Here is a 12,453-nt window from a genome sequence, read left to right as displayed (position 1 = left end):
TACTATGATGGAATTCTGTAATCAGACCATTATATGTTTAATTTTGTATGTATTTTTTCATATTTCATTCTCAGTCCAGGCTCCAGGGTGGGAAAACCAAAGGAAACGTAACAGTCCAGTGTAAATATCACAAGTCATACGCTGACCATGTCAAATACTGGTGCAAAGAAAACTTTCTACTTCCGTGTTTCACCCTGGTGCAGACCGGGGACTCAGATACTCAGAGCCGGATTTCTATCAGAGATGATAAAGCAGAGGGAGCGTTTTACATCACAATGGCGGACCTCACCAAGGATGATCAGGGGTCTTATATGTGCGGGATATCAAAAAGTGGCTTTGATGAAAGAGTCCCGGTGTATGTTCAAGTGAATGAAGGTATGGAGCAATCAAAACAGTGTTAATTCCTGTATCATTGAAAATATGTATATGGATATGAATCAGATAACAACTCCAATACTGAGTAATATGTTTCAGGTCATGGGCACAGCACAGTAAACTGTGTTAAATCAACTCTGTCAGAGTGCATATGGTCCCTGTTGGACTCATTATGTGCTCTATTAGAGTATAATTAACACTGGACATTTTACTGTGTGGGACTGGTTCACAACATGAGGGAAAAGATAGCCGTTTTAAAGAAGCATTTCAGACTATAGGAAACGGAGCTAATTTATTCACGCTATGGTAATCAAGTGTTTTTCTTTTCACACATTTTTTAAATTCCTCTAGGTGTGACCATACCAGATCTCTGGGGCCCGGTGAATGTAATTGGGCAAGCATCCAGCAGTAAAACAATCAGCTGTCAGTATTCTGCAGATTACACCGATAGTGTTAAATACTGGTGTAAAGCAGATGGCGTGGATGGATGCAGCCCTGTGGTGAACACTGAAAATAAAGAGAGAAGACAGAACCCAGATCAGGGATGACCCTTCCAACACACAGTTCCTGATCACCATCAGAAGCCTCACAGCACAGGACACTGGTGTGTACTATTGTGGAGTGAAGGGACATTCCTCCCTCAGTGACAGACGGGTTCCGTTGCACCTGGATGTTGAAGCAGGTAAGGGTGCTCACACTGCATCATGGGTACCTGGAAGGATGCTTTAAGTCAAATCTGTTGAAATATATCTAATTTCATGTATTAATGATTATGATACTTTAAGAACCACAAATCTTAAAGTTCAATTTTTTGCAAATCATTTAAACTTGTTCATGCATATCATTTTGTTTAAAATATATATATAGACCATTCTGAAATGTCAACCACATCCAAGACTCCAGTAGAATCAATTCCTGCATCCACAGTAGGAAAATCAGAAAATGGGAATTGGAGGTCAACAAAAAAACAAGAAGGACCAACAATAGCAAAGAATCATCCGTAAGTAAACAATCACAAAACAAAAAATGCAAAAATAAGTTGAGCTTTAAACAATGCAGATTATTTTAAAAGGTTACTACAGGAAAATGATACTGTCATGACCAGGGTGACACAATAAAAATGATGTCAGATTATACATCAACGTCAACGTCAAAATAATTTAACAAACATTTTCTTCAAATCTGTGAAATTTAAACATCAACGTAACCAGCAGCACAGAATGATGACCCCAAACAAAGCTCTCTCCATTTATGACTGCTGCACATGAACATGCTGACATGACAGAGCGTGTCTCTGTCAGAGAGTCTGTCTCTCCTGAGGAAAAGTGCCTCACTCTCATTGGTTGCCTGGTATTTCCTCCCTGATAGGGGAGCTTCATCCCTGCTGCCCACTCTCGCCATTTCCGCCAGAGCTCTTCTGTTGCTCTGCTGTGTGGCCGCTGGCGTCGCATGGAAGTTCAAACGTGAGTTAATCCTTAGCGGAAAGCAGCTGTCTATTTTCAATGTGGTAAGCACCTGTGACTGCTTCCCCTTTTTGGCGGCAGCGCTGTTCTTGATGGCTCTTTGGAGGGATGGCTTCACTGCAGGGGAGTTTAGACTCAGGATGCATGAAGTTAGGGCTCGCTGTTTGCTAGAGACCTTTTTCGAAGGTTCACTTCTTCGGACTCCATCTTCGGTGGATGAGTGAATACCAAGTCATTCCATGTACAAATGTTGTATCCTTGGATACCACGCTTTTGTGAATACAGTTGAGACCAAAAGTTTACATGCACCTAGGTAATTAGACATTCAAACTCAATTTTTCACAACTCCACACATTTCATTTTACCATACCATTTCCTGTGTTAAGTCAATTAAGGTATCTACTTTATTTCCATGAGAGGTCATTTCAAAATAATAGCTAAGAGACAGATTTATTTAAGCTTTAATATACTATATCAGATTTTCAGTGGGTCAAAAGTTTACATACACTTTGTTAACATTTGGTGGCATTGCCTTTTAATTGCTTAATTTGAAACAAACGTTTGGGGTAGCCTTCCAAGGTTCTCACAATACTTTGCCAGATTTTTTGCCCATTTCTTCTCACAGAACTGGTGTAACTCAGTCAGGTTTGTGGGCCTCCTTTCTCAGACATGCTTTTTCAGTTCAGGGATTCAGGTCAGGGCTTTGTGATGGCCGCTCCAATACTTTCACTTTGTTGTCTTTAAGCCATTTTGTTACAAATTTGGAGGTATGCTTATGGTGCGATCACGAGAAACTGGGAAGTGGGAAAGTTCCAACCTCCGAGTGGGAGAATATACCTGAACGCCTGTCGAACTAGGAACATCTCACTAGGAAAGTGTAACGTAGACTGCAGCAGATTATTTTTGGCCCACTGGAGGGAAAACCTGATTGAAGGCTTCGGGTGACAGAAATCAAGTGTGTTTCGCAGATCCTGTTCAGTATGGGATGTTCACACTGGGATGGGTATCAGACACTGTTGGAAGTTGCCAAAACTGAACTTCTTCAGGGCAAAAACAAACTAAGAAACATCTTTTTTAAAAATGTTATGAAGGCATTGTCCCAGCAAACTTAGAATGTTAAAGTACCAATAATAATATCTGGGCAATCAAGAGCTCCGTCATTTTCCTCCGGTCTCCTCCCATCTCAATGAAGTAGAGAGGCTCTGGACAGCACATCCTGGTCCAGAACCACAGATCTTATGCCAAATACTCTTACTGCCCCTCCGAGTTGACACTGCTGGGCACTGTGCTCCCTAGATGCACATGAGATGATCCATCATCACGTCAAGGCAGCCCAGTTCCACGTCTTCCAAGTCTCAGAAGACTAGTCTTTCACAAGCTCCTGCTGAGAGTCAGGCCTGCCTAGACCAGCCTCTATGACTCTCGGTGCTGAGAGTCTAGCCTGCCTAGACCAGCCTCTGTGGCTCTCAGTGTTGAGATTCAGGCCTGCCTAGACCAGCCTCTATGTCTCTTGGTGCTGAGAGTTAGGCCTGCCTAGACCAGCCTCTATGTCTCTCGGTGCTGAGAGACAGGCCTGCCTAGACCAGCCTCTATGTCTCTCGGTGCTGAGAGTCTAAACTGCCTAGACCAGCCTCTATGCATGCGAGCTGTTGTTATTGTGCGGTCAGCTGCTAAGATCTTTGCAGATTCACTTCCTGCTGGCAACCATGAGCAAATGAAGAGGGGGGTCAGGGGGTGGCTGTGGTTCCTGCTAGTGGCCATGTAGGACTGGGGGAGGAGGGAGGGGGCTGTGGCTCTTGCTCATGCAGTGTATCGCTTTTTCTCCCTGTTTGCACACCGCTCTATTGACGTTGGGGTTGGCCAGTGTGAAGCTGCAGCAAACAGGGCAGAGTCAGAGCTCCCCCAATGTGGGCATTGTGGTATCCCAGCATGCTCGGGGCTCAGGTAGGTCACTTAGCCAGTCATGTCCAGGGTGCTCACCCCCTCAGTATTGTGGGTAATGCCAGGAAAAGAGATCATGACCACTTTCCAGTCAAATGGCCCAGAAAAAATGTCAATAAAGTTTTATTATAACAATACAGCTATTACTGTACTTCATTTTACATTTCTGATACCTTTTGATATAAAAGTCATTTCTACTTTGACCTCTGCTTTTGTGTCATGGTGTTTATATATTTACAAGATAAATTGGCATAATTAGTGCATTATCACTACATTATTGCCTCTTTACCCAGTTCAGTGCAATCATTTTTTAAGTTAAAATAATAATTTAGTTCCCCCAATAAAGGTGTCTTTAGAAAATGAACATGAGATACAGGGGGGGGAATATGAAATGTACTTATGTTTTCAATGAAAGTTATAATATCACAATATAATCTATATCTAATAGTTACAGTATATTGCAGTATATTGGATTTATGGGAAGGAGTATAGTGCATTTTGGAGTCACTAACTAGAATGCTTTGGGACAACGGGTAATTAAACTTATTGAATATTAAATGTTAAATAACATATTCTTTCTTTTGTTTGGCAGCAATTTTGGCGGTACTATGCTTACATTTGCGTTACAATGCAGACACCTTTGGGTTGTAACGCAGGCAGCTTTTGGGCACAGATGAATTCCTCACATCTATTAGATAAAGCAGAACAACGGATAAGAGTAGTTGCTGCTATGCCGGATGACGGTTCCGGCTGTGAAGGTCAAATGTCCAAATAAATAATTTGTCTAGTTTGTATTTATGCGTGACAGGAAATGAGGTTTTTCACAGTATGTCAGAAGCTGAATGTGTGGGAGAGAGTAACCGAAACTAGATTCAAATAAATAAATACAATTTCTATGTATGGAGAGCTTTTAAACCACAATCCGATGACTCACCATTTCCAAACATTGAACACAGCACGATCTCACACTCTGTTTGCGTTCATATTCTTACAGTTTACCTTCACTGAACACATTGCAGAACATATAAAAAATGCTATTATTCATTGACTTGGCAAATACAAAATATGGTATGACACATATAGCGTATAAAGGCCTTAAGTCAGTCAACATGTCTAGACACATAAATGATAATATCTTTTCTTTCTTCGCAAACACCATAGATGAGTTAATTGTGGTAATTGCATAATTTGACTATAACAACAAAACCCAATAATACTATTGTTTTGGTTATTATATTGATATACAATGGTACATTTTTGTGAAAACATGTAAAATCTATGAATAATTATATGTGGGGGGGAAACTATTTGATGATTAATACTTTATATAAATCTTTCCTCAGACTTCCTGTATGCTGGTTTTGCCAACTGGACACAATGCTTGGCTTTGCTCTACAGCTGCTTCTTGTGAAACAGTCCTGGGCTTTACATTGAAGGCCTGAGTTGGGCTAAAACAGATTGGCCGCATCTGAATCAGCACACTTGCCTACTATTGAGAACACAAGTCGCATACAAATAGTATACACGTTTTATACTCAATAGTAGGAAAGTGTGCTGATTTTTTCACGTGGACATGGAGCACACTGACTGTCATGGAGTGTTGGGGCGAAAGGGTCCCTGGATAACTTGCTCACTTCACTGGCAACCAGGAATCCTGGGAAACAGACCTGGAATCAGGTGGTTCTAATGGAACAAACGTTCTGATTTGGAACACTTGTATGTTTAATGTAGAATGCTAGTGCAGAGATGGGAATCCCTGAATCACCTCTTTTTGATAAGGCTTGAATGAATGTGGAGATATAACTCTTAATGGTGGGGGGGGGGGCTCAATCCTGCCACCGACCGTTGAGGAGACGGCCAATCATGTGTGACATCATTACTGAATAACAGTCTTGGGAGGAATTACTGAACAAACTTGGGGATAATGAAGTAGGGATAGGCTGTGACATCATTGAATGTTTTCACTTTTCACATATAAACCAGAGCAGAGCTTCACCAATCACAAAGTAACTTGCTCACAACAAATAGAACAACGCTGATGGTGATTGGTGGCTACTTGCTTGAGAAATCCTTGCAGGGTGAGCTGGCGTCATGATCCCTATTTTATTATCCCAGAAAACACTGTAAGACATTTTGGGTCTAAACCAAGGCTTACTTGTGATGTCATCATAAATTCCATGGACATGTCACAGTCTTTGAAAGGATTTGCTTGATCCAAAGGATGATATTTGTTCAAGCCACTTCCTATACCCATTTTCCTCCATACCCAGCTGTCTAACCATGAGTGGCTGGGTTGCACGAGTGCCCTTCTACTGCTGATGCTCCTCAGTTCATTTGGGGCCATTTCTTTAATAATGAGGAAAACTGTCTGGCATTCATTAATGAAACTAATGAAGACTACAGGACAATGCTACGAAAACCTGCCAGTCAACACACACGTAAAATCAAAATAGAAATCACGTCATTGCTGAAGAGCTTAAGGATTAATGTAGTACAAATTTGTGCAAAATGCCACACATATGACACAAGAATCTAAAAAAAAAACAGATTGCTTTCTCTGAGGTTTTTAGGGATAAATTAAGAGTTATAGAGCTAACAAAATGTTTTAATAATGTCATACAATCTAACACAGACAAAGGAATGTTGGGAAACTCTGGGGGAGGCTAATATGACTAATTGTATTTTCAGCAGTGATCCAAAACACCCTTGAATCATGATCGTTAGAAAAAAAAATCTTGAAAATACTTTTTTTTCCCTTTTGGGTGGGAAATACATTCAAGAAGAATATTCTTTTAAAAAATGAGTACATTTTCAAATGCTTTGTGACTACCATGTGTAATTGTTATACACACACACTAGCCAATAAAGGAAAACTGGGCCTGTATTCATAAAGAGTGTCAGGGTAGGTGTGATGATATACTGTAGGATCAGTTTGGCCTTTTAGCTCATAATGGATGAGGTCAGGATACTGAAAGGGGAAAACTGACCCTGGATCAGCTCTCCTGCTGTGATGTGCTTTGTGAATACAGGCCCAGGCTGCCTCCTAAGACCCGTCAATTCATGTTTGTCCCCTGTGGGGGACATGAGTCTTTAGTCATAATCTCAAGAAGCATATATGCTACTATGATGAAATCTACAGTATGCTAAAATGACTAATCAATAAAAAAAATATATATTTGAGAGTATTTTCAGACACTCGCATTATGCCAAATATACTATATATATATATATATATTGTAGCAGAACCAGGGGTGTGGGGTTTCCACGTCACAAGTTGAATAACTAAAACACACAAACAAAGTATAATTAAACAAGAAAAGTTTATTGGGGGAGACTCACAAAGGGGAAGGGGGGAAATCAGGCAACCAGTCCAATTCCACAATCCGTATCCGTATTCCAAAGTCCAAATCCAAAGCCGGGTTCTCAAACAAAAGGAGTCGATACACAAGCAGGTAGTCAGGCAGTCCAGGTCACAACAGTAATTCAATCAGATATTTCGCAATGCTCTCTCTCTCTCCTCACCAAACGCGTTTCCCTCACGGTACTTTGCAATTACCTCATGTTTCGGCTCTCGCTTTAAAGTGACTTGAAAGAATTGAGGAAATGTTGGGTAGCATTGCTTTGGAATACATCTTATGTAATTTCGGTGAGGCAAGATAGCCTATATTGTTTGTAGTACCGTAACTTGGCGTCATTTTGATATAAATACTTTTAATCGCAGGCCTGGATTTTGGCAGTCTGAATGAATGAGTTATAGACGGGGTATGTCTTGTATGTGTGAGTAACTTGGCATTTTTGTACGTTGAAAACGTGTTTTTTATGAGATATGATAGACATGGTGCATACGGGATGTATTGGCCCAATATGGTGGCCCAACACCCTATATGTGACTTTAAAAATAATGTTTCTGTTCAACACGAATTGCGTCAGCCACACAAAACAAGGGAAGTGTGGTCATCGCAAACATCTTGCATCACCAGCCATAGCTGGAAGGTGAAATAGGCCTCTATGTTGAAATAACTGGTCTAGGAAGTGTGAAGTACACTGGACCCCTGAGAGAATTTTGTATATGTGTTTGCTTGATATTACATTCTAAGAATGACCCATCAATCTGCAATCTGAGTCAAGAAGAATGTGCTTTTCCATGTGATGAACTGACCAATCGTTGTCCTGAATATTAATTGATTACTTACGTTTTGTGAAAATGTGACATAATTTATAATGAACCACTGTCCTTTTGTCTCATCGAGTGCTAGCCAACAGGAAGTATGAGTTGAGGGGGTGATGTCAGGAAATGTCATTGCTCTACTGTTGCACAGCTAACAGAATGTTTTCATTTAGCTCCCTGTATATAGCATCCAGCTGTTTTCTGTGTGTGTGTGTGTGTGTGTGTGTGTTTGTGTGTGTATGAAAATGGAAGAGAGAGTGAGAGAGAGAGAGAGAAAAAGAGAGAGCTTGTATTAGTAAATTATGAGAAACACACACTTGCAAGAACAGAGCATCAGTGTTGGCCAAGATTATAGTGATGATGATGATGATGATAGTGCTGGATTGGGCATGATGAAACCTGTGTGTAAATAATTCCATAAATACTTAAAATTCTTAGCATAGCAACACAACAAAGTGACACAGGTATAAAAACTGACTGGTGGAAGTACAAGATGAATACCCGATAAAACATCTGTACAATCAAAATATGTTGACTGTGTTGCAAAAGAGCTATACTTCATTATACGATTGGAAGATTAAAAGACATACTTATAATAAAAATTTATATAGCACTTCTCAGGACTCAGTGCTTTTTAAAGTGATAAGGGGGGAATTCCAATGTGAAGCGGCCACCTGGGTGATTCACGGCAACCATTTTGCGCCCAAACGCTCACCACACCTCAGCTGAGGCGGAGAGGAAGAGAATGATATACCCCTATTTTTGGGAATCCATATGATTCATTCACACCTGTTGCATCATTCCACATCAAATAATAGAGTGTCTAACACTAGGGGGTTACTTTTATTTCAACGCTTGCAGATCACAATAAGATTGTCAGGCGGGGGCGTGGGAATGGACCCAAGTGCAGAGTAAAGATACCAAAAGTCCAAAATGGGAAAAACAAAAGACTTTAATAAACTGAACAGGGAACAAAGAGCCTCGCAGGGCGATTCTTACCAACAACGAAAATCTTCAAAAATTCACAAGAAAAAACAAAAAAACAAAAACCCATAAACGAGGGAAAACAGGGCAGGCAGGGCACGGGCAGGCAAGCAACAGGTAAACGGGAAGCAGGCAGGAACAGAAACAAACAGGTCACAGAAACAAACAGGCAGGCAGGTAGCAAACAGGTAACAAACCAAACTTGCACAACAGGTAACAGAACCAAAAGAATCCAGCGCCTGAGTCTGGGGAGAGGGAGACCTAAATAGAAGCGACGCAGATGACACAGGAGGGCACAATGAGCAATCAGGCCACAGAGAGGGAAGGGAACACGAGACAATAGGAAACTAATAATGGGGTAATGGGAAACAAACAATTAACAGGACACAAAGCAGGGGTGCCGCCATCTGGCGGCCCAACCAGGAATGACAAGGGGGGAAGACACAGAACCCTGACAGTACCCCCCCCCCCCCCCCAAGGGACGGCTCCTGACGTCCCAGGAGGCCGACCCTGGGAGGGGGTGAACTGGAGGGCGGGGACAGGGAAATAGAACACAGGAAACTCGGGACAAAACTCAGGAACTAGGGAAACAGGAGACACAGGGCTGGGCAGGACTCGGGCGACGAAGACTCAGGGCCCGGGCGACGGGGAAACTCAGGGCCCGGACATCGGGCGACACGGAGAAACTCAGGGCCCGGACATCGGGCGACACGGAGAAACTCAGGGCCCGGACATCGGGCGACAGGGGGACTCAGGAAACCAGGGGGACTCAGACAGGGGCAAGGCAGACATACAGGACTGGACTGGGGCGAGGTAGACACAGGACTGGACTGGGACTAGACCAGACAGTGCACTGGACAGTAACGAGACGGGGCACGACAACACTGGACTGGGTTGGACAAGACTGAAGGGGAAAAAACGGACTGACAGACACCAGCACAACAGGGAGACCTACAAAGACAGACAAAGGGACAAGCAGGCAGGGAGGCACACAGCGACACCGACAGACACACAAAGGGACAGGCAGACAGGGAAGGAGAGGGGTGAGCCCAAAGACTGACACGGGGTCTGACACAAGGGCAAACAAGACAAAACACGCGGACTGGCACACAGACAGGCAGACAGGCGGGCAAACACGTTGACCGATGGGCTGACGGCCTGGGGTGCAGACAAACAGGCCAACAAACTGGCTGACACACATGCGGGTAGACTAACAGACAAACAGGCGGGCAGACAACTAGACAGGGGGGCCGGGGAACACACGGACACATGGTTGGGAACACTGGAGGGTGCACGAACATTGGGTGGAGCACGGACACTAGGGGGCGCGACTACACTGGGGGAAGGACGGACACCGGGGGAGGGACAACCACTGGGGGAAGGACGGACACCGGGGGAGAAACGACCACTGGGGGGAGCGACGAGACCGGGGCAGGGACGACCACTGGGGGGAGCGACGAGACCGGGGCAGGGACGACCACTGGGGGGAGCGACGAGACCGGGGCAGGGACGACCACTGGGGGGAGCGACAAGACCGGGGCAGGGACGACCACTGGGGGGAGCAACGACCACTGGGGGGAGCAACGACCACTGGGGGGAGCAACGACCACTGGGGGGAGCAACGACCACTGGGGGGAGCAATGAGACCAGGGGAGCGACGAACACTGGAGGACGGGGGCGCCGAAGCTACAGGGGGCGCCGAAGCTACAGGGGGCGCCGAAGCACTGGGCAGGGCAGGAGAACAGGGCAGGGCAGGACACGACACAGGGACACAGACCCCAGCTGCAGGGAACCTGACTGGGCCAGAGACAGGAACGTGGACCCCAGCCGTAGGGAACCTGGCTGGGCAGGAGGCCTCTCCTGGGCGCGGGACGAAGCATGAGGCCTCTCCTGGGCACGGGACGAAGCATGAGGCCTCTCCTGGGCACGGGACGAAGCAGGAAACTGCTCCCGGGGAGAGGCGGACCAAGCAGGCGGAGATGGCCCCTGCTGGGAGACAGGCAGGGCAGGCGGCGATGGCCCCTGCTGGGAGACAGGCAGGGCAGGCGGCGATGGCCCCTGCTGGGAGACAGGCAGGGCAGGCGGCGATGGCCCCTGCTGGGAGACAGGCAGGGCAGGCGGCGATGGCCCCTGCTGGGAGACAGGCAAGGCAGGCGGCGATGGCCCCTGCTGGGAGACAGGCAAGGCAGGCGGCGATGGCCCCTGCTGGGAGACAGGCAAGGCAGGCGGCGATGGTCCCTGCTGGGAGACAGGCAAGGCAGGCGGCGATGGCCCCTGCTGGGAGACAGGCAAGGCAGGCGGCGATGGCCCCTGCTGGGAGACAGGCAAGGCAGGCGGCGATGGCCCCTGCTGGGAGACAGGCAAGGCAGGCGGCGATGGCCCCTGCTGGGAGACAGGCAAGGCAGGCGGCGATGGCCCCTGCTGGGAGACAGGCAGAGCAGGCGGCGATGGCCCCTGCTGGGAGACAGGCAGAGCAGGCGGCGATGGCCCCTGCTGGGAGACAGGCAGAGCAGGCGGCGATGGCCCCTGCTGGGAGACAGGCAGGGCAGGGGGCTTCTCTGGGACACGGGGCCGAGCAGGCAGCTCCTGCAGAGGGACGGCGGGCCGAGCAGGCAGCTCCTGCAGCGGGACGGCGGGCCGCTCCGGCGGGACGGCGGGCTCCGGTTCGCTGGGCCGTGAGTACCTCTCCGCCAGAGGGGGCATATCTGCAACCCCCCGGAGGTACTCGTCCCAGTGCAGGGCCGTAGCGAACAGGGTTTCGAAGTCCCCGCACTTGTCCACGTCAGAGTACATGAGCCCGCCGTGGAGGGGGTCCCTCATGTTGTCTTTGAATTGCTGGCACACGATTGACTGGGGCAGGTTGGCCTTAGCAGCCACGGTGCGAAACTCCCCCACGTAGTCCAGGAATGGGCGCGACCCCTGGCACGTATCAAATAGTTTGTCCGCCCACTGACTACTGGACAGGGGAGCCTGCCCAACGGTAGGACCAGGACCGGAAGCTTCCCCAGCCACCACCGGCTTGCTCAACACTGGTGGCATGGCCAGCAAACAAAAACCCCGAGAGAAAAAAAAAAAGGGGGGGAAGAAGAATCTTCTGGCTGGAATCTTCTGTCAGGCGGGGGCGTGGGAATGGACCCAAGTGCAGAGTAAAGATACCAAAAGTCCAAAATGGGAAAAACAAAAGACTTTAATAAACTGAACAGGGAACAAAGAGCCTCGCAGGGCGATTCTTACCAACAACGAAAATCTTCAAAAATTCACAAGAAAAAACAAAAAAACAAAAACCCATAAACGAGGGAAAACAGGGCAGGCAGGGCACGGGCAGGCAAGCAACAGGTAAACGGGAAGCAGGCAGGAACAGAAACAAACAGGTCACAGAAACAAACAGGCAGGCAGGCAGGCAGGTAGCAAACAGGTAACAAACCAAACTTGCACAACAGGTAACAGAACCAAAAGAATCCAGCGCCTGAGTCTGGGGAGAGGGAGACTTAAATAGAAGCGACGCAGACGAGACACAGGAGG

The 12,453-nt window shown here is 46.5% G+C and overlaps 1 protein-coding gene, 1 long non-coding RNA gene and 1 pseudogene across 5 annotated transcripts in view; all 3 read left to right on the top strand.

Moving 5' to 3' along the window:
• The window catches only part of LOC118208713, a 195,067-nt pseudogene that overhangs the window by 16,685 nt on the left and 165,929 nt on the right, over window positions 1–12,453 (top strand).
• Window positions 1–12,453, top strand: part of LOC118208715 (CMRF35-like molecule 8) — a 116,672-nt gene that overhangs the window by 1,961 nt on the left and 102,258 nt on the right. Inside the window, exon 3 of one of the 2 annotated variants that reach the window (XM_035383641.1) lies at window positions 75–375. The exons of the other annotated variant lie outside the window; for it this stretch is intronic. Within the exon in view, the coding sequence (XP_035239532.1) occupies window positions 75–375 (301 nt within the window). The remainder of the gene's footprint in view (window positions 1–74; window positions 376–12,453) is intronic. 2 annotated transcript variants of the gene reach the window in all.
• Window positions 1,027–5,589, top strand: LOC118208723. Of its 3 annotated transcripts, XR_004761627.1 has the most exons (5): window positions 1,027–1,057; window positions 1,243–1,375; window positions 1,744–1,838; window positions 3,703–3,782; window positions 5,123–5,589. It is a non-coding gene; the product is annotated as an uncharacterized LOC118208723 (long non-coding RNA). The 3 variants fall into 3 exon arrangements; XR_004761628.1 differs by lacking the exon at window positions 3,703–3,782; XR_004761626.1 differs by having other exon boundaries at window positions 3,703–5,123.

The sequence above is a fragment of the Anguilla anguilla genome, chromosome 11 (assembly GCF_013347855.1).
Source record: "Anguilla anguilla isolate fAngAng1 chromosome 11, fAngAng1.pri, whole genome shotgun sequence".
Classification (NCBI taxonomy): Eukaryota; Metazoa; Chordata; class Actinopteri; order Anguilliformes; family Anguillidae; genus Anguilla; species Anguilla anguilla.
The sequence above is the reverse complement of the archived record's forward strand: the minus strand, read 5'-3'. Positions and strand labels throughout refer to the sequence as shown.